The 24,639-nt window shown below is 38.6% G+C and overlaps 1 protein-coding gene across 1 annotated transcript in view; it reads left to right on the forward strand.

Annotated features, from left to right (window-relative positions):
* Window positions 1-3,142: 3,142 nt before the first annotated feature.
* Window positions 3,143-24,639, forward strand: part of LOC150089894 (A disintegrin and metalloproteinase with thrombospondin motifs 16-like) — a 93,038-nt gene continuing 71,541 nt past the window's right edge. Inside the window, exon 1 of the mRNA XM_090389692.1 lies at window positions 3,143-3,276. Coding sequence (XP_090245818.1) covers window positions 3,178-3,276 — 99 coding nt within the window. The 5' untranslated portion in view covers window positions 3,143-3,177. The remainder of the gene's footprint in view (window positions 3,277-24,639) is intronic.

Raw genomic sequence — 24,639 nt, forward strand, 5'->3', positions numbered from 1 at the left:
TGAGTATGTTCTGTTGGTAAGGGCTGAGTCCACTTATACTGTTAGAAAGTCGCGCTACCTTTAATGAATATCTTTCGGTTTGGGACGGATTCTTTCAAAACGATAATGCAACTATCCACCGTGCAAAATTTGTATCTGAATGGTTCGTGGAAAATTCCCAAGAATTCCAATATCTACCCTGGCCCTCTAATTCTCCAGATCTGAATCCCGTTGAGAATGTCTGGGATATGTCGGAAAGGACAGTTCGACTTCAGTTCTCTGTCGAATATAATACATCAGTCCAGAAATATCGTGATGGAAGAACCATAAAATTCGGAGCTAGACTGTCTCAGACATTTAGTGGAATCTATGCCACGACGTGCACGGGCTGCAATTCGGCCAAAAGACGATCCTATTAGATATTGAATAAAGGCTTCTAATTTTTTGACCAGTGAGTATATAATTTGTCCAGTTTTTTCCTAAATCTTTTGGAACACATGAAATAGCCATCCAACAACTATAATGTTGAAATGAAAATACTCCAATCTATGTTTTATTCTTAATTTATTTTCTTATTTTTTAATCTCTGGACACCACTGTCACCAATATGGATGGTTGAGTGTTTTGCCCAAATTTCGTTAGCTTAATTTGTAAGGATTGGTAAACTGACGGAAAAATATGCAGCAGTCAGAAGGGTGCTATGGAAGATGGTGAGGAAAGGGTGGCTTGCAGTCTAAGCTGACAGAAAGGTGACTCGTCATACAGTACAACGCGGGCTGCCAGTATCCGTTGCCAGTAACCCAATGAGTCGAACCTTGCGCTATTTAAGGTGCCAGGAACATCTATTTCTTTTTCTCAATTTAGACATTAACAATACTTCATGATTCTCCGTGTATTTGTATCAGAAAGTAGTAACCCTTGCTCAGCCGTGTCTTTGACCATTCTGGCAATATTGGTCTCGATCTAAGGTCCTAATTACGAACACTAATGCAATATCTCTATTTTCGTTATAAAACATGAAACCATTACCATGGAAAGTTAATTTTATAATTGCAAAAAAAAAAAAAAAAAAGGAGACGTATATCTTTCATATCTGCAATAATATGAAAAATATACGTGATCATGCGTATGATCTTATTTCAAATACTTCGCCACTATTGAATATTATTAGCGTTTATTAAAAGACATTATATTTGAAATGGTTCAAAGCATCCCTTTTGGGATCCCCATTCCCTTCTTCTATTGAGAAACCCGTATCTAAAAGCAACTGTTTTCCATCAAACTCTTTTCACCATCTGTCTGTTTATGTAGGGTACTAATAACTGTGATTCATGTTTGCTTCGTGACATTTGACTGCTTGCGATATTCTTCAATGCCAAAGTATCCACTTGATACATGCGCACACGTCTCTGATAAAGATTTTTGGCTTTAGTGAACTCAACAACAGGCTTACTTTGGTTCGTAAAATTTAAACAATTCTTTACAGAATGATACAAGCTTATACGAAGTAAACTGGCACAGCGCTTCGAAAGGGTTACGTGGAGACTCGGGCCACATGAGACCACCTTCTTCAGTTACGAAATAATGCGTTCAGAAGCACCTATCAGATTCTGATAATAATACTTTTATGATAATTTTTACTAAATTTGACTTTACAAACTAAAAGCGCTTTATAATACACTTATTAGTCAAAAAATTAGAAACATTTTGCAAATGCCGTCAACAGATAATTAATCAAATTACGAAAATCGATCAAATTAAGCAAATGGACTGGACCAAGGAATTTGTAACCATATCATCATGTGAAAAGTTCCTTAGTCCAGTCCATCATGTGACAAATTCATTGGTCCAGTCCATCATGTTACAAATTCCTTGGTCCAATCAATCATGTCACAAATTCCTCGGGCCATCCTTTTTACGCCAATGGCAGGGTGGAATTGTGGCGTGAACCTCATGAATCCATTCATCCAGACTGTCTCGTGTCCTCCACTGAAGTTGCTGGAGTTGGTTTCGTGGCATGGGATATGGACTGGGTCTCATACCGTTAGGAGGTCTTGTTACTACCATATCTTTCTGTCGAATCTGATTAGCTTCACCCTGCGATGTTTCATTTTTACAGCAGATTGAGATGGATTCTTTCAAGATGACAACGCAACTATCCACCGTGCAAAAATTATATCTGAATGGTTCGAGGAATTTTATTGTTATTGTAATAGAGTTTTAGGAGCATCGGCAACTAAGGCCATATTGCTCCATATATACCGTCTGTGAATTGCATGTGTTCTGTTCCATTTTCTGTTTGCTGGACGAAAAACCAGAGTTTCGGGGAGAAAAAAACCATACCACCTTCGCCTGAGATCGACTAACTCAGCCACTTTGTGAAAAAGGCCATTAAAAATTTGTCACGCCATCGACGGGACTCGAACTCAGGTCTTTTCCACCTGTTGTGAGAAGAACGGCGATTCTACCAACTGTGTTCGAGGAATATTCTCAAGGTTTCCAATATCTACCCTGGCCGCCTAATTCTCCAGATGTGAATCCAATTGAGATATGTTGGAAAGGGCAGTTCCGCTTCGTAGTTCTCTATCGACCAAAAAACAGCAGGTGACAATTATCCGATGGAAGAGTTGTCAAATCTGGAACTAGGTTCCCTCAGAACCCAATGAAATCCATGCCACGATGTTTACTGTCTGTAATTCGAGTAAAAGATGACCCTAATAGACATTGAATAAAGGTTTTTAATTTTTTCGCCAGTGAGTGTATTTTACTAAGGTGGCGTATGTGTGCTCGTATGCTTGAACGTATTATTAAATCATCTGTAGTTCCTTGAGGAGGAGGAGGAGAAGAAAAGGGCCAAAATGACACTTAAGTCCAAGCCTTCGTGCTAATACATTAGCTAAATAATTTACAAAGAATCCTTTGTACATGGAACTGAGTTAGCCGGTCTCAGTAGGAAATGGATTTTTTTTTTCGTCCAGGGTACAAACAAAATAGATCTGAGAGCACAGATGGCTGACAGAAATTACATTTTGCGAAAATACAACATGCAAAAAGCATTTCCATCTATTTTCAGCTCCGGACGTGTGGGGGCAGCACTGCCGTAGTTTCACGGCGAGTAAACAACGCTTCTTGGCGGCGTATCAGTAGCTCGGTTGTTCCTGTCGACAGCGCGTTCACACGACTCGCATTAGAGAAGTAATGTTGTCTTTAATGTTGTCCTTAACAATCGAAGACAAGAAGTCATTAGAATCGATGAATTTCATTTTGTTGCTCGCAATGATGATGTCGAGTGTCCAGGTGGGTATCTTAAGCGAGAATAAGTTGAAAAAGATAAAATAGTTAGCGTAACAAGAAATAGTATTAAATGCTCTGATGAAATACTATATTATACTATCGAGCAGTTTATTTTGTTTATATGATGTAATATATTTTTTAATATGGTGATTCTTATGTGATGTTTATGTTATTTGATCATAATTTTATTCCTGATGTCCAAGCAAATTAGTTGAAATGAGACGATTGAGGACAATGCTAACTAACATCATTAATTATATACTGCGGGTATTTTGAGAGAGAGAGAGAGAGAGAGAAAGAGAGTAGTAAAATAGAAGAGAACAATAGACAGAGGAGAAAGGAAAACAGATGAATAAGAAGAAGAGTTTAAAAAGAGGGATGAGTATAAACGTGTACTTAGAACTATGGATAAAGGGAGGAGAAAAAGAAATAAAATTTTAGAGAGAGAGATGCAAAATGAAGAGAAAAGAGAGGATGAGGGAGAAATAAAGAAAGAGAACAGAAAAAAGAGATAGAAGGAGCAATAAAGGGAGAATCAGAGAGAAAGATAACGGGAAAGAAAGAGGAAAGCAGAAGAAGAAAAAGGAGAAAATGAAAAAATAAGAGGAATAAAAAAGAAGAATAGGAAGAATAAAATTGAGAGAGGATAATAGAGAGGGAAAGGGAATAAGATAGAGAGAAACAGAGAGAGACAGAAAGAAAATAAAAAGATGCAGAAAGAAAATAAAAAGATTGCGAGAGGATGGCAGAAAGAAAGAGGGAGATCGAAAGAAGAAAAACAGAGAGAGAGAGAGAGAGATATGTATATATAAAGAAAGAACAGAAGGAAGAAATTGAGAGAAGATAATAGAAAGAGAGGGGACTAGGAAGAAAATAAAAGAAATAGGGAAAGAAGAACAGAAAGAAGGAAACGCAAGGAAAGAGAGGGATAGGAGGTTAAAATGAAGAGAGTGAGAACTGAACGAAGGAAACGAGAGTAAGATGAATAGAAAGAAGAGAGCAAAGAGAGAGAGAGAGAGAGAGAGAGAGAGAGAGAGAGAGAGAGAGAGAGAGAGAGAGAGAGAGAAGAATAGCAAGGATAGAACCAAGAGAGAGAGAGAGAGAGAGAGAGAGAGAGAGAGAGAGAGAGAGAGAGAGAGAGAGAGAGAGAGAGAAGAATAGCAAGAATAGAACCGAGAGAGAGAGAGAGAGAGAGAGAGAGAGAGAGAGAGAGAAGAATAGCAAGGATAGAACCAAAAGAGAGAGAGAGAAGAATAGCAAGAATAGAACCAAGAGAGAGAGAGAGAGAGAGAGAGAGAGAGAGAGAGAGAGAGAGAAAGAGAGAGAGAGAGAGAGAAGAATAGCAAGAATAGAACCAAGAGAGAGAGAGAGAGAGAGAGAGAGAGAGAGAGAGAGAGAGAAGAATAGCAAGAATAGAACCAAGAGAGAGAGAGAGAGAGAGAGAAGAATAGCAAGAATAGAACCAAGAGAGAGAGAGAGAGAGAGAGAGAGAGAGAGAGAGAGAGAGAGAGAGAGAGAGAGAGAGAATGTGTGGTGAGTTATGAGCTTTTTTCTGTAATCTCCTAATTTGATAAAATCTTTCATATGATGGTGGGGATGGGGGATGGAAATGACTCTAGCAAAGCCAAGGTTACACCACAAAAGGTTGTTAACATAAACACTTCAGCCCCCTTTGAAAACAATAAATTAGCAGCGGCGTTGGTAAACAAAGTCCCGATTATTTGAGTTGCGCACTTCTTTTGTTGAAAGCGCTGTTTTAGTTCATGTGCCAAAAGATGCAATAACCATCTCCATACTTCTCCAGTCGATAACACCGAGTCTTCGAGACAACGAGGGATGACTGAGTGTTTTATCAGTGTACAGAGGAGGCCATTGCCAGAGGGGTGAGAGACTCCCTCCCGCGCTCCGGCATACTAGCCGCTTTATTTATCAATCTCTCCTTGCGTGTTTTATTTCGGAATCGATGAAATCTATCCATTCTGCGCAAAGAAAGAAAGAAAAGATTACGAGGTTCTTAACGAAGGACACGATGTTCAGAAGTAGAGGACGTATCGGATGTCGGACTTATAAATCAGACACTCTTTAAGCATTCAGTTATTTAACTCAAACAAAATAAAATAAAAAAAAAACCTGTCATATTTGGGCTACCAGAGAAGGAACTTATCTGCCCCTGTGTATTATTCCATAAATTTCTTGTATTGTCTAGTAGAGTTGTTTGTACTGTGGACAAAAAAAAACCTCACTGTTCACGCCTGAGTTCGACTTACTAACCACAGAGTGAAAAAAGCTTCTAATAGTTCCTCGCGTCCTTGATGGGATTTGAACCCTGGTCTTTTCCACCTGGTGTGGGAAGGACGGTGATCAAATCTACTGTGCTACCGCGCAGGGACCCTGTGGGTAGCACAGTTGGTAGGACCGCCGTCCTCCCCCACACCGGGTGGAAAAGACCTGAGTTCGAGTCCCGTCGATGAGGTGAGGAATTTTATGGGCCTTTTCACAACGTGACTGAGTCAGTGGGTCTCAGGCGAGGTTAGCATTGTGTTTACTCCCAGAAACTCGAGTTTTTCAATATATGAGATGGCTGGGGATTCAATAGCAATTCATAAATGTATATGGGAATTTTCTTAATTTCAACTTCTTCAGTGCAGCAGCCCTAAAAAAAAAAAAGTCCTGGACCTAAAATTGCATTGTTCTGGGAACCTTGGTGTAACAGTGCCATTGTTCCTCGAGAAATCCAGCTTTCCAAGTTTCATAAAAACGTTTTCACACAAAAAACACGCTGCTCAGTAACTTACTCCACTTTTTATCTTTTATGATTGCTCTGAGTTAAATTTCAGTCAAATGACTTTTTGAAGTTCTGTAAAAATCAGTGGAAAAAAGTCTCAAGAAAAATATTAAAGAAAAAATTAATAAAAAGGAAAAACTACATTTAATCCATGAAATTCTTTTTCCATACAGATTTGTATTGAAAAAAAAAAAAAAAATATATATATATATAAATTGCGAGGTTTCTATTTGTCCAATATTTATGAAATTTTGAATGGATGGACAAATATTTTTAACAAGCCAAACTGCAAAATTTCACTAAAATCCGTTCACTGGGAGTCCCTCTGTTACATGCGGACGGACAGACATGGTGAAGACAATATGCACTTAGCAAAGATATATGCGAGCGCGCTTAAAAGAATAAAATAATGAAAAAAAAAAAAAAAAAAAACGTGCTGGATACTCAAAGAAATCTTTTATCTTGAATTCTTCTTTAATATAAATATTTAAAATAAAATTCTCTTTCAAATTAACATCATAATGTCGCGTGTATTTCTTATCACAGCAGTTGTTTCTAAATATACGTATTTTGTTGCAAAAGTCTTCTACAGATTTACGTGGTTTAACTTATACAAAGCTTTCTTGCTTTCTATAGCCTCATAACATTCTTACACCATCTTTACAATACATTATTTGGTCTTACCAGAGACAATGGCATTTGAATTGCATTGGTAGGACACTTTGGGTGACTGAACTTGATGGTGACTAACCGAAGTAAGGGGCGAGAGAGAGAGGGAAAGTCTATGACAAAGGCTTATTGATGGGCGGGACAACGAAGACTTTATCACAAACTTGGCATCTAAAACCTACTCGATATCCAACGTCTTTATTTAGGTCCAAGATTCCGCTGCTAGTTACTCGATCTCTGCTCGTAAAGATTTTCTTTTCAATTGAAATACAGCGGTCCATTGTCATTAAAGTTGTATAATTTTTTGGAACTGGTTGAGGAGGGTGTAAATGATGGGTATGTTTATGATGTCTCCATTTATTCACTGATTTTGTTTTTAAAATAAAGTTGACGTGATTTATCGAAGGCGGTACGATCACATGAAAGGAATAAACTAGAGTTCTTCGAGAAGATTTTCAACAACAAAAAAAGAAAAAGAAAGAAAGAAAAACCATCTGCGTACATTCATTTTTCCTGTGAGAGCACGTGTCCATTTTAATGACTTCCAGTGTGAGAAAAACTTTTAAAGCATCTTCTGGAAACAAACTACCATTCCACGCTTAAAATGTTTAAAAAACAACGTTCATTGGCATTCAGTAAAGATTAAAATCAAGGCCATGTGTTTCCCTACTGAAATCAATTAACGTAATCAGGCGCCCAATCTGTTCCCGTTATATTTATCCAGCGTAAATAAAAAAAAAAAGCTCGCGTGTCACCCATGACGGGTGCTATGGTTATCTCACAGCAATGTTGGACTGGGTATTTCTCAGTATCTTGTCTGTTGTACTAGACAAGGCAAAAAAACATCATCCGCGCATTCTCGTTAACTCTGAGTTATTGGAATAGTTTTACCACATTTCTTGCAAATGGTCTGCAGATGTATTTTCGCGAATTCATCAAATAAATGAGTGGAGATGCAAGCTAATTAATGTTTTAATAATGCTCTGCGAGCGTAAAAATGCCACACATAGAGAGCCTTCTATAAGTCATCGACACTCAAACAGAAAGCTGAGTTATTTACGATTATAGCAGGTCGATTATTGATATGGATCACTTTTTATAATTCTAATTATGTTTTTTCTACTGGAACTGGTAAAATCTGGTGATTGAAGTAGATGGTATTATTTCTGTTCCGACTCCAGTTCCTGACAGTTATTTTCACATTTGTTGAATCTCCTTTCCCTGTAACAATCGATGACTGTACTGTTTCGATACATCCAATTATTTTGACCTCCTTTTTTAATTATTGCTGGAACCCTCGCATGTAGCACAGTTTATGTAATCACCGTCCTCCCACATCAGGAGGAAAAGACCTGAGTGAAATCCTGTCAATTACGCAAGGAATTTTTATGGGCCTCAACCAGCAGATCTACATCCTTCCTGAAATGAGGCCTCCAGATTTGTATGCATTACTCAAGATGTGGCCTGACGATTGCCTTATACAATGGGACATTCACTTTCTTATCCTTGAGAGTAAAATTGCTGCATATCATTGACAAAATTCCATCAGCTGTCCTGGTAGCCTGCCTGCACATATCTGACTGTACAATTGCTCCCAGGTCTTTTTCATTTTCCACTACCCTGAGTGTAGTACCATACAGTTGGTACGTTCTCTGGGATTACTGTTATCCATACGCAGTACTTTGCATTTGTTAAGGTTAAACTTCAATTGCCATTTCTGGTGCAGAAACATACCAGCATTGCTGTCATTAACCTTCGCGCCACTCTTTGTTCCATCTGAAAACTTAGACATTGAGCCCGATATGCCTTCATTAATGTCATTAATAAATACAGCAAGCAACAATGGGCCCAGCGCTGAAACCTGGGCATCTCCACTAATACAATTAATACAAAAAGAGCAGTGCCCATTGATAAGCATTATTTGTATTCTCCCACTCAACCATCTTTTCATCCACAGCAGCAATTTTCCCTTAATGCCACACTGCTCCCATTTGTATAGTAGTCTTTTATGCGCAACAGCATCAAAACCTTTCTGAAATCTAAGTACATGATGTAAAAATTATTTTTTGCATCCAGTTCCTTTGTTAATGTCTCATGATATCCAATAAGATTAGTCAGACAAGATCGCCCCTTAATCCATGCTCTAACTGCAGTATTACCTGCATTCCTGTCTAGATGGTCCTGCACTACTTCTTGAATCAATGACTCCACTATTTTTCTTGGAACAGAAGTAAAGCTAACAGATCTGTAATTACTCATGTCTCTCTTTGATTCCCTTTTGTGAACTGGGGATGCATTTACACATCTCCAGTCCATTAGTCGGTCTCCGGGCGATGGTAGCATGGTTTTCTCTCCGGATAACTCTGGTTTTTCGTTCGGACGGAGCACAAAACACATGCAGTTTACAGACAGAGACAGAATATTAAATCGCACCTTAAGCCCAACAACAACTGTTACTTAAAGAAGAAATATCTTTTCACTAGACAGTCAACTGGCTCGATTTCAGAACCATAACTTCTGGAGAGGCGTTCTTACGCAACCATGCATCTAGTTTCTTGAAATTATTTGCAATAAATGTCTCTCTTCGTCTGTACTCATTTAACTTGATCAGATACGGATGGGATATTGGCTGCTGAGAGAAAAGAAAAAGTAACGACCTGTCGAAGCTTAAGACTGAAATTTCTTTTCTCGTTCTGATTAACGGAGCTGAAAATGTGCCAAAATTTCTTCCCAAGATAACAGTTGTGCGCAGAGTCAGAATATTTAGTATACGCAAACCAACATGTTTTCTTTTTCAAGAAAGAAATATGTCTGATTGACTTTCTTCCTTCTTCGGAACAAGCAGAAACGTTGGAGAAGTCAATCAAGATGGCATGCAAATGGTAACGCATATCTGTATGGTTGGTAAGCTATAACAGACACATTCCAATTTGCAGCTTTTATTATCGCAATATAATCCTCATGCTAATTTATTACAAGTACTTTTCCTCTTTTATGCTTACACCATCGGCTGATAAACGTTAAATTGCGCAAGAGAATTGTGAATACTTCAGAAAATCCTTAAATAGCAAAGTTTACCATTCATACAACCTGAATCGCCAGATAATACTTCCCAATCATATCTGGATGAGATCATGTCCCATTCATGACAAAAAGTGTAAAGAGTTTTTGAATGAAATATAGGGTAGTTATGGCATTGTCAAAAGTGGTTTGGGACTTCTTTCCAAATGAATTGATAAGTTTATTCTTCCGTAGTGTCCCCCTCCCAGGTCAGTTCCAATAATCTGTCTGAAGCGCAAACCTACTTCGTACTCGCTGGAAGAAGGCCACAGCAAAGTTCAAAATGTAACACATGATGTGTGGGCAGTTTATGCTGGGCAAAGTTTATTTTCTTACACTGAAATAATGTTCTTTCTATCAAATTCATAAATCCACAGAATCTACATAATAAGAACAGAAGGAAGTGGTTATTATTCATAATAAAGCAATCACCGTTTGGAATTTATAGCACAGAAAATGTATTAAATCAAAAGAATTGTATAAATTATAAACCAGTTTTAATCTTGTTGACACAGTCGCGAGGGTCATAAAATAACCAGAGCGATTTTTTGTTATGATGAGATTAAACGCCTCATCGCAAAAGACTTCTTCAAGTTCTGCAATTATTATATCAATCTACAAGAGCCCCTAAGTCCCTCCATAAGCTACTGAATAATAGTAGATGACGTATATGTCAGAGAAACTTCCACTTCTAATGCGTATCAACAAATCGGCAGAGATTCATGGTCAATTCCAAACTTATTAAATTCAAATTTTAAAGAACCAAAATTGCAATCGACATTGAACAAATCATTGTATAATTAACAAGAGGCTCTCCATAGGGTTTAAATCATCACGTTATCCACTTTTTTGAATAGAAAATAACCAACTTAATTTTAAAAATTCTACACTAATTCAAAAAGAAAATTGTAAAATGTAGGTTGGGTTTGGGATTTTGTTTTTTTCTATATTTGTAGCTTCGAGGGCGAAATCTTTAGATGCAAATCCTTATCGTCAACCAGGCTTCCTTCAATAGCTCCATCAACATAATCCCCTCCAAGTCTTATCACCAATCTTACGACGTGTCAAATGTCCTCTAGTTCTTTTGACATTCGTAATCACAATGACCTCTCTTGCATGTTCTGCCCCTTTTCGTAGAATTCTGATCAGCACACGACTTCAGAGCGAAATGCGCGCTATAATTATTATAAATTGGTATTATTAATTAAAGGCTTACATGGGAATGGCACCTACGGAATGTTTAAAATTCAAGGAGAGGCTAATGAAAATAGTGATTAACTCCCCAGGCTAAAAGTTGGTAGATAATGCGGCCATTTGTAGGAATTTATAACGAGTTGCAAGTAGGAACACGAAGATAAATTTATCTTAAAACACCAGCGCAGCCATCAATACGTTATCCTCCATACTAGATTTCGGCAATAACATTAACATCTTTATTTTTTATTGCACTAAAAAAAACAAAAAAAACCAAGGTTTTAAAATACTCATTCGTGCGATTATTATTTCCAACTACAGGTTGGTAGACACGCATGCGTACTTTAAACTTCTTTTAACAAGACAACTACAGAATCGTTTGCTTTTCTTTTTAATCAAAAAATAATATTTGATTAAAATGGAACATTTTGTCAGTTTTAACCAAAAGAGCTGCTTTTTTTTATGCTTTAGTCGAAGATTTGGCTCAACATCAAAATGAATGAACTCCTCCCCCCCTCCTAATTGATTGGGTTTGCCACAAGTACGTATTTCCAAGTTTCAGTCATTAGTGGAATTAAATAGCATTTTTAGTCGTTGATATATATAAAATTCGATAATTGGCATAAAAAAAAGAAGTTGATTTGTTGCTGTTGTGAAATTAATCGACAGCTTTAAATCATTTTAATGTCTCTCCGCCCATATTTACTAATTAAATATTTGGGTCCATTAAGGTTTAAAATAATGGGTGAATAGTATCTCGTTCACCTAATGTGACCTGACACGTAAGGTTAGGGGGCATTTTCAAAGTTAGCAACTTCCCCCTCAACTCCAACATGTCCGATATTTGGATATTCTACTTGCTTATTAATTGCATTTTAACTCAGGTGAAAAAAAAAGTAATAATAATAAAAAAATAATAAAATAAAGAAAAGAAAAAAAGAAATTCTATGACCTCATGCATTCAAACGTTGTTTCTGATCGTTGATAGGTCGGGGATAATAATTATGGTAGTTACAGAGGCAGTAATGTGTGTTTAGTCTGTTATGATAAAGGAATGTGCTTGTTTGGTCCAAAGTCTTTGTCTGAAACGAACAGCTGCAGTCTAAAAAACATGGAAGACACAATAAAACGGTAGAGGGGTCGAAGTGTGTTTTTTACCCACAGTTTTGTCTTTGTCGAAGTTTGCTGGAGTGGTTTAGCAAACAGCTCTGTTTAATCACACAAAGACTACTTTTAATGAAGTTGTGCGTTGGGGAGCCCCCCCTCTGGAATGAATAATAAATGCGAATGCGCGATTCTTTGCTTGTCGCCGTAAGGGTGGGTTAAAGATCAACAAGGTTAGTCAGTAATAACCTGAAGGAGACCGGTTAATTCGTTCGGCGAAGACTAGCCCGTAAGACATTAGAGAAAACACTGACATGTCTAGCTTTGTGATGTTTGTGAAGTACAACCAGGCCCTCACAATTTATTACATTGCAGGTCAGCTGTACGGATTACAATGTCTGCTGAGAAAAAAACTTCCCAATCCCCCCCGAGGGTACTGAGGGGAGAAGGGATGGCGAAGATGCAGCGGGAACTACATACTTAAGAAAATGCCCTCTTTATGTACGCTCCTTAAGGCTTGCTTCGTGCTGCTAGTAGAATAGTTATCGTTTGTCTTTCCAGGATTTGTCCTTGGGTCCTTTATTGTTTATTCTATGCATCAATGACTTTATTGAACCAACGATTCATTCAAAAGCTTCGTCATCCTTATTTATTACTTAAAATTTCACCAATATGACATTTCTGACTAATTTCACTGTAACATCAAAAAGATTTAACGTACTTATAAATCTAATTATTACTATGCTTCTTAAATTCCAGTTCTTGAATATTGTGAATTCTTTTGGGTTCCTCTTTAAGAATGTGGAAATACTCAGATGCGATGAATGTTTTTCCTCTGGTTTCGGTAGGAATAATATTTTTGATGGATTCAATTATCAGTTTTTTTGAAACTTATAGAACAAACTTGTTAATTATCATATTGATCCACAAATTTTACCAGTTCTTCTCATAATCTTCTTTTCGTGATTCATCTCTAGAAACCCATTGGACCTTACGCTTATTTTCTTTCCGACTTTTTAAGTCTTGCTTAATTATGACAAATATCTATACAAATATCTTCGATCTATTACTAAGCTATAAGATCGACTAATAAATTATAGATTTATTTACTTTCAATTTTTCTATTTATTTTGTGTAAAAATATCCAAGCCGATATTACTCTGGTAACATGGATTGGTTGAGGATGGGGAGGAAGTTAGAAAGCCGTTTTGAATATTTATTAATTATTTAAAAGTATCTAACACAGTCAGCCTGTTCTTACTAGTGGCATGCATTGGTTGAGGACTGGGAAGACGGAAGACTTACTGGAACTAAAGCTAGACGAAAGGAAAATAACTGAGGATTATCGCTGTGAAAGTTGTTGAATCCTGTGATATTCTAGTAACACGGATTGGTTGAGAATTGGGAAGCCTAAAGAAAATTATTAACACAGAATTCACAGGAAACAAAGTTAATGAAGGTTCTTTTTTTTGGTAGTCTTCTGAACATATGATTTTCTAGCATGGATTGGTTGAAGGTGGTGAAGCCAGAAAGAGCTGATTGATACAGATACCAAAAGAAAGAGAAGTTAGCGATCACATTATTTTCTGGAAGGAATGTGGGGTACAGAGCTTCCATACAATAGACGTATTCAAATAAAACAACAAATGGATGCTAATTGGTTGACCTACGTGTGATGAGTTGGATATAAATATGATGAGTTGGGTGTAATAAGGAGACGATTCGTCAAATTCTGCGTGAAGGGGCCACTTCTCCGCGATGAGTATGATTGTTCCTAGTACTAATATTGTACTTAGCAGCAATACAGATTATTTATTTATTTATTTTAAGATTTAGGGAAAAGGAAGGTATGTGCAAGATTTGTGCCGTACAGCCTTAAAGCAGAAGCAACGAAGGGTGTCATCATGGGAAGACTTCATCCAGACTTGTCAAGACAATCCTTTTAATTTCCTCGATTGTATTGTCACTGGAGATGGGTTTTGGGTGTTTCAGTACGACCTAGAGACGAAGCGTCACGGAATGCAGTGGACTTCAAATTCATCACAGAGACCCAAAATATTTCATTCAGAGAGGTCCAGGATAAAGACGATGCTTATCATGTTTTTCGACAAACAGGGTGTGATTCACAAGGAATTTGTACTTGAAGGGAAGAGAATTAACGCTGCATTTTACGTATAGATACTTCAATGACTATTGAAGAGCATTTCCCGGATGAGGCAGTAATTACGAGAGAAAGATAACCGGTTCTTATGTATGAAAATGCCCCGTCCATTCCGGATCGTATTTCTGACGAAACATGGCATTGTTCAGATCACCCATCCACCCTACTCTTCCGATCTAGCACCAGCAGGCTTCTTCTTCTTTCGTAAAGTAAACAGTGCCCTCAAAAGAAAGGGGCTTCAGATGTTGAGAACATAAAGAAAGACGTAACCGCCGAACTGAACATCATCTTTTTGGACGGCTTCGCTGACTCTTTTCAGAAACTTTTAGAACCGCGTAATAAATGCATTCAATCAGGTGGCGATTACTTTCAATAAAAATAAAACTATTTTGAGCTCCTTCGCTTTGCGTTCCTTTTATTGTACCACTCCAGTTTCTGACGGAGTCGAATCAAATCAGTCAGAAATGTTTTGTCTTCATGAGAGCCCACAGATAATGTTACTGCGAAATCTGAGAGGAATATCTGACCGATGACATCGGCAGAACTGGCGGCAACTAGCGATTAAGGACTCTGGTGAAGGAAAACGTGATTCAGGACCATTTTTCGATACGTTTTATTCTTTACAAACGTGTTGAATTTGATATCCAGCCCTTGGACAAGAAGAAGCATCTGAGGTGGCAGAAAACAATCCGAAAGGTGGCGTTGAGTTTTATGCGAACACAGCATAGCAGCTGCCCTCAGAATTGCTGGTGAGACTTTCTAGCAACATTAGTTTTGTAGTAGTGGAGGCGGTCGACGCCAAAATTTACGCTGCTTATAAAAAGAGGTGGATAAACGACAGTCTGAATATAAAGTGTAGAGTGTGTTTAGGGTCTGATGGCACCAGGGGTTCCCCCCATCTTCGCGTAGTATTCATTGTCGTGTGTTGCAGTACACTGTAAAGGCCAGAGATTTAAAAGTGTATGGATATTGTTGTGTAGTGTCATGTACCGTTGTTCATCTGGTCATTTAGCCGTTGGACTCCTATTGGGGCCCACCGTTACCCACACTTGGCCCCGTGGAGGCAGACCAGGTACACCAGTATTTTAAGTAAGTACTCTGGGAGGTCCTGCCACCTAGTTTCCTGAGATTTCGGTGGCTAGGACCTCAAAAAAAAAAAAAAAAAAACGCGGTAGGATTGAACCCTGAAAGAGTTAGAGGCCAAAAGGAATACTTGTACTATGGAATTTGCAAGTTTTAAATTTAGATTGTGTGGGGCTTACGCTCTGAAAGTGAACAGAGTAGGGGGTAGACTGAAGGCCGGGGGGAGGAAACAGGAAGTAAAGGGTCGATGGAGGAGGTGACCCTGTGGTCAGTGGGGCAGGCTCATGTCCCACCAGGAGGAAAAGGGGGCGAGGAGGGGAGGAGACAGTGAAAACATCTCCTCTCCCCCGGGGGGAAGTGGAAAGAAAGTACCGTGCAAGAGAGCACAGGTATAGGATCGCCTACGGCATTGGCAGCAGAGCTACGTTGAAGTCAAATCCTGTAGAGTCAAGTCCGTGATAGTTCTATTTATAGGTTGGCAATGGTTCTCGATGCTGCTTTTGCTAGGGTTGTGGGTCATTCCTGAGACAAGTTCCCATGATTCAAGCTGTTGAGGTTGCGGCTAGCAGTCTGTCATCAAGTTTTCGGTTGCTCGGTGCTGAGGATCACTTACTGTCGTGTTCCTGTCCAGGGTAGGTTGTTGTATGGTGGTGGATAGAAGAGTAGCCTTTTCCCAGCACGCAGTGCCATGGGTCCCTCGTGGAACAAAGTCCCGTCCAGGGTATTTCTAATCATTGAGTCTCATCAAGGGTAGTTGTAGTCACAACAGGTTTGTAAGTAGTGGTGCAGTTTGACGCTTCTAAGGTTACGGATAGGTCCGTCTCCTGATAAAGAGGTCCTTAGCATATTGTGCGAATACTCTATAGTCGTTCTCCTCCATAAGGAATAGGTGTTCCTGGTTTCTTGGTGAGTATTGGAGCTGGGTCACCAGGCGGCAGCGAAGGTCGTCATACAAGCTGCATTTGTACATTAGGTGTTCCCATGATTCAGGTTCACCACAGAAGCAAAGGAGGGTTTCACTGAGCCCAAGCCCCGCTAGGTTTTCCCTGATAGCATCATGCCCCGATGAAAGCCAGCTTGGATGCCTGGGACGTCATCTGTATGTTGGGTAGGAAGTTTTTTGTGATTTCCCCCTTTGTTGAGGCTTCCCAGAGTGTCTGCCAGATGTTCGATAAGGCGTGTTTTCTCTAGTTTTGGGTCATTTGCAGGATTTGCCGTGAAATCTAGAAAGTCGGTTTCCCAGCCTCTGGAGAGGCTTCTGAACAGCCCTCGATGGAAAATGTCGAGGTCTAGAGGGATGGTCCCGGCCAGAACCTGGAGAGTATGGGTGCTCAGAGTGTTGCAGGCTCTTGAAGTTGTTAGATGCATGTAACGTTGGATTGTTTCAAGCTTTGCTCTATTTACAGCGGTGGTGGCCTTCCTGCTGCATAGGTGATGATGGGTAAGAAGGCAGCCTTATAGAAGAGTTCCAGCGTCCTTTTTCTGAGACCCCAGTCCTTGTGAGCAATCCTCACAAATAACGCAGAGTAGCTTTCTTTCGGATGTAGGCCAAGTGTGGTGTGAAAGACAGATTTTTGTCTAAAACAAAGCCGAGGTGTTTTAGTTCAGTGGCAAGCTTTATTGTGGTTCCATGAATATGGATCTGCGGAGGTCTCCTAATGTCCAGAGTTCTCTTCAGTAGGATGAAGCAAGTTTTGTTCGGGGATATTTGTAGGTTATTTTGTTCTTCTCAGCTTTCTAGTATGGCGATTGCATGGTTTGCTGAAGTCTCCAGCTGTGCTCTTGAATCTTCTGCAAGCATCAGGACCAGATCATCGGCGTAGGCTTGTGATATGACGTTACCAAGGTCCAGCGTGAAGAAGCCGTCGAGGACCACGTTTCAGAGGAGTGGACCCAAGACAGACCCTTGTGGGCATCCTCTATGAATTCGGCGTGAGACTATGCAGTAAGGAGCTTGGACCATGACAGATCTGTCAGAGAGGTATGTCTTGATACAGTTACGTAGATTTACAGGCAGGTTAGCTTCCCGGAATCTGCCGAGGACGCTTGGCCACCACAGTCTGAATGTAGTTGCTCTGTTTTCAATGTGTGGTGGGTGGGGGGGGGATTCCTGACAGTCAATCCATTTAAAACGTTCAGTGCAGATGAGGTCAAGATAGCAGTCGAATCTTAACTTGGGATCAAACTCTACCAAGAGCGTGGTCTAGTAGTTATAGTACTAGGCTTGGTTTTTAAATCAAAATTTTGTAGGATAACGTATGCATTGCATTACATTTTAGTTCTATTTCAAATAACATATCGCAGGGGTTAGCTCGTGGTAGCATCGCCGTTCTCCCCACACTGGGTGGAAAAAAACTGAGCTCGAATCCTATCAACGACGTGAGGAATTTTTTGGGCCTTTTATCACAATGTGGCTTTGTTGGTTGGTCACAAGTGAGAACAGCACGGATTTTTCTCTAGGAAATTCGTATTTTTCATCCAGCGAACATCAAATAGATCACAGAACACACGCAAGTTACAGATATATGGCGCAATATGGCCTAAAGCCGCCCATGCGTCTAAAACTCTATAACAAAACAAAAGAAAAAAAAGCGGAGTCAAAAACTTTTGTACTCAAGTATTCATCAAGAGAAGGACTCTAAGGTCTTATGCAGCGAAGTGTACAGAGGTCATATTTTTACTCTCAACTTTTTAACATCCTTAGAATCGACAGCGAGACATTGTGTACTGATAAAACCTACAGGATTAACAGCCTCCAAGAAATACGCCAATATCCATTATTGACTTCAGATAAACTTTCAAAATATGCTGGTGTAAATGCGATCCAATCATTCCAACAGTGGATTTGCATAAAAAAGACTTGCGCACGAAGTGCTTTATGTGTCTTCTCTTAAAACTTGGTTTCTGACTTTTACTTGCACATACTCCTACTTCATTAATCACTAAGACTTAAGCTTCCAACTGCTATCTAAGAAAAGTTTCAACCCCTTATCAAAATGGAAAAGAACGGCTGCAGCAAAATTGAGTAAATTTGCCTTCAGTCAGAAAGTAATTGGTTGTTGGAATAAACTTCCAACCTGGTGTGGTGGTGGAAGTGGGTAATTTGAATAAATTTAAAGGATTGGACAAATGCGTACATCATAAATGCGTATATCGTAAATACTTGCGATAAAGAATCGGTTAATTATAACAATAATTTGAACGGTGGAACTCTGTGGATGAAGCGCACAGTATTTGTAAGTTAAGTATTTGCACAACTTTCCTCTTTGCGATCGAGGATATTCTTCATTACGAGGTCCAGATAACAAAGATCGGTAACCTGTCTAGTCAGGAAGGGATCAACAGTTCTATCCACTTAAAATAGACGGTTGTCAATATTAAGCAGCCTGCCATTATTTCTTTAAGGAAAATATTGTACCGCATCTATAAACATCTAAGGTAAGAACATCAAATGCTTCCAAAGAGAAAAAAAAAAGAAAATAAGCTAACATAGCGGGATCTCCTGTGATGCCGTCTTTGATCCTTAACTTCCGCATCTGAAACACACCAACTATTATCAGAAAAAACTTCATAAATCTTTGAGAAACTGTCGTGTCACCCCGTATAGGTTGCAGTTATTGAATGCTATAAGGTAGATACATGGTACCAGTGAGTGATTCTGAATATTAACAGGTTTTCTAAGGTCATAGATAGAAAATAAGAGGTCATTGCACGAAAACAGGTACTCCAACGAATGGAAGGGAGAATAAAAAATCTTCAAAGGGTCTATATGGACGTATTCCTCTGTTCTAAACTTCCTTCTAAAACTTTAAGTCTAGTTTTATCAAGAAACTAAGAAAATGTTTGAAAAGTAATAATGTATGTTAAAAATATACTTTAGAAGTAAAGAAGTTATATACGTAAATGGCAGTTGTAAGAAGAGTTCTATTATATATCATTGAGGAAATAAATGTGGCAGAAACAGAATGTGGTAGGTAGTAGAGTGAGTTAGTGAGAGTTGGACCATTGATTAATCTGATTATACTTTTTCTTTAATTGAGCAGAGTAGAGATCTTTGGAGGGAGTTTGTAAATAAATAATTATTCTACTGCTGAATACATGGTTGTTCAGATGAGAATAGTGTCGTCTTTGATCCTTAACTTAGGTTGATGGTGCCCCTTGGAAAATGAAAAAATTGGAATTTTTGCTGAAGGTAAGCATAGATTAAAAAGAATATATTTGTGAGAAATAAGGAGTGGATTTTCCAAAAGTAATTTCCTACTGACGCACACATTTTTTTCAGTACCCAACATAGATTTGAAATTCGAGAAACAACTTTTTTTGTTGGTCTAGAAGAGAAGTACTCATACCAGGGCATTTAAACTCATTCTGATCCAGAAACCAAGCAAGAAATTGTACAGTAGAAAGGCAACCCCCACCCAAAAAGCATAGGTTCATCCAAGCGTTGGAAGAGCGATGCATTTATTTTATTCTTCATCTAGCCAAGAGATACAGTCACTAAGCTGATCTTTCAAAAGACAATCTTTAGCAGAAAATGCAAAAAAATAAAATAAAATAAAATAATAATAAATAAATAAAAATAAAGGATGGATTACGCCAATCAGGATGGACTCTGCATCATGACAATACCTCATGTCATTTTTCTAGAATTAAAGAAATAGGTAAGAGAAGATAGGTACATAGCATATTTTACCTACTCTTTTCCTAATTAAATCTTCCTGAAATCTGCATTCTGTGGATAGAATTTATGGACAGAAAAAAAACGAGTACTTCAGAGAACAGAACCCAGAGATGCTTCACTAATATCTTAGAAGTTGTTTTTCACTATACGAAATGCGAGGAGAGATTCGCCAGCTAGGTCCCTCTTTAGAGTAGCTAGAGTGGAACCTGTTCTCCTAAATCCAAAAATCAAGAAAACTTACAACTTTCTCCCATCTGTTCCATGGAATTTTTCCCAAGGAAAGTGTAATTTAAATAAACAGTTCACCTGTTAGTATCGATCTCTTGGCATATGTCATCCATCTTTAGACAAATTCCATGGAAAATCTGGGAGTAACTCAAGCCGTTGCTTTGAACTCTTCAAAGGCATTTGTCTGATTTGATGCAAAGACCTTATGACCACATTCCATGATTTTGTGGAAGATTTCGAAATAATGTAAGTGCTAATAGTTAATAGATTTGTCCATTACTGGAAAAACGACTGAATTAAGAATAACAGAATGATAAGTGAATGCCAGAATTATAACCTGGATGTCATAGTAGTTGGCGGCATCAAAAACGCGATAGGGTTCCGATGACAGAGACTCTAACACATCTTAGAGAAGTGCGATGCAAGGAGCTGAGCTGAGCATCGGTCGTTTTTACAGTAATGGAGAAATCCGACTAGCAAGGTCCACTGGGCCTTGAGTCTTCCATTGCTCTGACCAGAAACAATGGCGCATATATTCAAGAAATTCTAAAGCACTAGGAAAGTCTTTTTCATGCTGTTCGACTAGCAAGGTCCATTGCTGTACATTGTAAGGTCCACTGGTTTGTTGCCTTGAGTCTTCCATTCTTTGGGAAACCAAAAAAAAAAAAAAGGAAAAAAAAAGCGATCTGAAACAAAGTTGATTCTAGACGGACGATAAATAAAAAACGCCTTCTTACAATTTAATTTGACTCATCTTAAGCCTTATGGATCTCTATTATTTTTCATATAATTTTCAGAAGTGGAGATCTATTGATATTCTCGTAATTGCTTACATGCCGTTTCATAAAGATCAATTATATCATGTAGGAGAGTACCCAAATTAACTCTGTGTGTTGGAATTAATGCACGATTACCATTCCAATAATTTTATCTTTGAAATGTTTTTAAACCAATAGTGAGGCGAAGAGTACGAATATTTCGTGACAAAAATTTTGATCAATAAATTGCTTTTCCCAGCCTTTATGCACGTTTAACATCAACCATTGTGTTAGACCCCGTGTATTAACACTTTCCTCAATAACCATTAACCACATAATAAAGACAGACCATTAAAATTTTCAGTAAATAAAAAAGAAGAAAAACATAAAGTTAACATGAATTCTATAATAAAACTCTCGCAATAGTTGAACCATAACCTGAAGGACAGTTTAGGGAAAGTATATGAAGTTTTAACGAATCGGACTTTGCTCATCAAAAAGTTTTCCCAGTTCATTAGACACGTCTGACTCCCATATTACCACATTTATCGCCACTGGCCAGGGCGGAGGTGACAAGAGTTCATGATACAGCTTCTATCCAGGACAGCTATAACATAGTGGGTTTGGCTGCTTATTCTATACTACCAGATGGCCCTCTTATCGCGAGATCTACCTTTAAGTGTGGGCGAGGAGACGCAGTAGGTCCATGAAAGAAACATTAAAATGCCATTAATATCACAGCCGCCATTGGCCAAACATGTTATGGATCAGAAAGGAATAGCTCGAGTGTAGAGAAACGAGACACGCTATCTTGATCGCTGTCCACCTGCGATAAATGAGACAAATAGCAGGAGACTTAAGGAAGGTGTTTTCTGATCTTAAGAAAAGCGATTACTTTTATATTCTTCACGGCGGAAAGATTAACTACTTACTTTGTCCGTGAAGGTCCTCCTGATGATGTATAGTAACAATTTAATCCACCAGTTGAAAAGGCTGCCGCTTTGCGAAAAATATTTCGAAGAAGGATAAACGATCAAAGAACTTAGGCCCACTATAAGTATAATAATAAGGTCCAACAGAACTTGAGTTGCTTGAGATTGTATTCGCTCTGTAAATGAATTAATTAGGACACTGAACAATAATTTTGTTTGCGTAAATATTGATTAACGGTTGACAATTGGTATTTATGGAAGTTTGATTATCCCTGCTTAAAAAGAAAAAGTTCTTTTCTTACATAGCAATTTCTTGAGCTAAAACGTTATGTGAAAAAAAAAAAAAAAACTTTAACAACAGATTAGGGTGGTTGGCTCACGTGCTCTACCTCTGACTAAGATAAGACGGAAGGCCCCCTGTCGAAATTAAATGATGCATTCGCTCCCAATGCCGACCTCGTCAAATCACTTGACAGTACGGGTCAAAATCGTCTTGAAGCGTGAAGTTCTTTCGTTTTTTTTCTTGCTTTTCCACGATGTCAGAGATTGTTTAGCAGCTCCTTCGAGGAAATTAATTAACTTTGCTGCTCATTTATCACAGGCGTGCCATCAGTGACTGCTGAAACGTGTATTAGTTGAGGTGATATGTTACGTTAGTGTTTCAAACCTTTAGTCCTTTAAGGGGATATGTGATTCAAGGGAAAGGAAGTGGGAGACAGTGATATCCCAAAAATGTCATGTATTTCTTTAAGAATGTTTAAAACACAGTAGGGTAATCTAAATAATTATGATTTCATAATATAAAAATCCATTAACAACTTCAAATGTATCAGAATATTCTAAAAAGCCAACGTCGAAAATTTTTAGAGTCAACTTAGAAAGTAATGACATCTCTCCCTCTTTCTCTCTCTCTCTCTCTCTCTCTCTCTCTCTCTCACACTCTCACACACACACACACACACACACACACACACACACACACACACACATACAATTTATACAAACCATCCACTTACACAACAACAGATGGAAGCCAATTCCAACAATCAACTACTCGCTGGCTGAAGGCAAACTTCCACACATCTATCCTGCAACCATCCTTCCCAAACTTAAATTTATACCCCTCCCCTTATGTGTGTAGTCTCAGCAAGAGGAAGAATGCCATTCACATTAAGGTTACTTAATCCATTCGAGGCCTTAAACATCTCAATCAGATCACCCCGCAGGTGCCTAGTCTCCAGACTCTACAATTTGCAGAACTGAATCATTTCTATGTAAGAGCACCCTTTAGTTCCCCCTCACTAATATGGTTGCCCTTCTCTGCAATCTTTCCATCTATATTCTTCCTAAAGTGAGGCCTTCAGACCTGTATGCAGTACTCAAGATGCTGCTTAACCATGGCCTTGTACAAAGGGATTATCATTTCCTTATCTCTACTAGCAAAGTTTCTGTATATCATTGACAAAGCCCCATGGCCTTTTCTGGCAGAAGGTCTGTACTGCTCAGAGAATTTCATATTTGACTGCACAATTATACTCAGGTCTTTTCATTTTCTACTACCTTGAATGCAATTCCACACAGTTAATAAGTTACTCCGAGATCATTCCTACCCATATGCAGTAACTTGCATTTGTCAACGTTAAACTTCAACTGCCCTATCGACCTAATTTTTCTAAATCTGGTTGCAGTAGCATACCGTCATTACTGTCGTTAACCATCCTGCCAACCTTGGTATCATCTGCAAACTTTGACATTAAGCCTGATATCCCTTCATTAATATCATTAATAAATATCGAAAACAAGGATGGACCCAGAATTGAACCCTGGGGGACTCCACTGATAACATTAGTCCAGGAAGAGCAGCGCCCACAGATGATTACTCTCTGTCTTCTTCCACTTAACCATTCCTTTATCCATAGCAGTAACTTGCCCTTATGCCATATTGCTCCAGTTTATGCAGCAGTCTTTTATGTGCAACAGTATCAAAATCCGTCCTGAAATCCAAGTATATGATATCAAAATTACTTTTTGTATCCAGTTCCTTGGTTACAGCATTATAGTAACCTATCAGATTGGGTTGGCAATATCACCCCTTAATAAATCCATGTTGTGACTGCAGTATACTTGTTCAGATAATCGTGCATTAATTTTTGAACAGGGGCTTCATTAATTTCCCTGGAACAGATGTTGAGCTGTCAGGTCTGTAATTGTTCATGTCACCTTTTGATCCCCCTTTATGAATTGGGGATACATTCGCACATCCCAGTCCATAGGGACCTCCCCTGAATCCAAGAATGCTCTCATAATTATGCTCCTCTCCTTTGCTGCCTCCCTTAATATAATTGGATAGGTTCCATTCACCCAAGGTGACTTGTTTTTTATGTCCATACTCAACAGTTTCTCATCCACGTTCCTTTCAGTTATGACTAATGACTACTCTCTGTAATTGTTCGTGCCACCTTTTGATCCCCCCCTTTATGAATTGGGGATACATTCACACATCCCAGTTGACATCCCATCCTAGTGGTTCCATTTAGCTCCCCATTGGAATTTAAACTTCTGACATCCTCCCTCTCGTAAAGAATTCCTCATGTGTGAATGTGGATTCAAAATAGCTATTTAATTTGTCAGCAACCTGAGCAGGGTAAAAAGCAGTGAACCCATTGATATCAAGTGGCCCAATGTGATTCAACCCCTTCAATATAAGTATA

This window comes from Mastigoproctus giganteus, chromosome 2 (genome assembly GCF_048544385.1).
Source record: "Mastigoproctus giganteus isolate SK-2022 chromosome 2, ASM4854438v1, whole genome shotgun sequence".
Classification (NCBI taxonomy): domain Eukaryota; kingdom Metazoa; phylum Arthropoda; class Arachnida; order Uropygi; family Thelyphonidae; genus Mastigoproctus; species Mastigoproctus giganteus.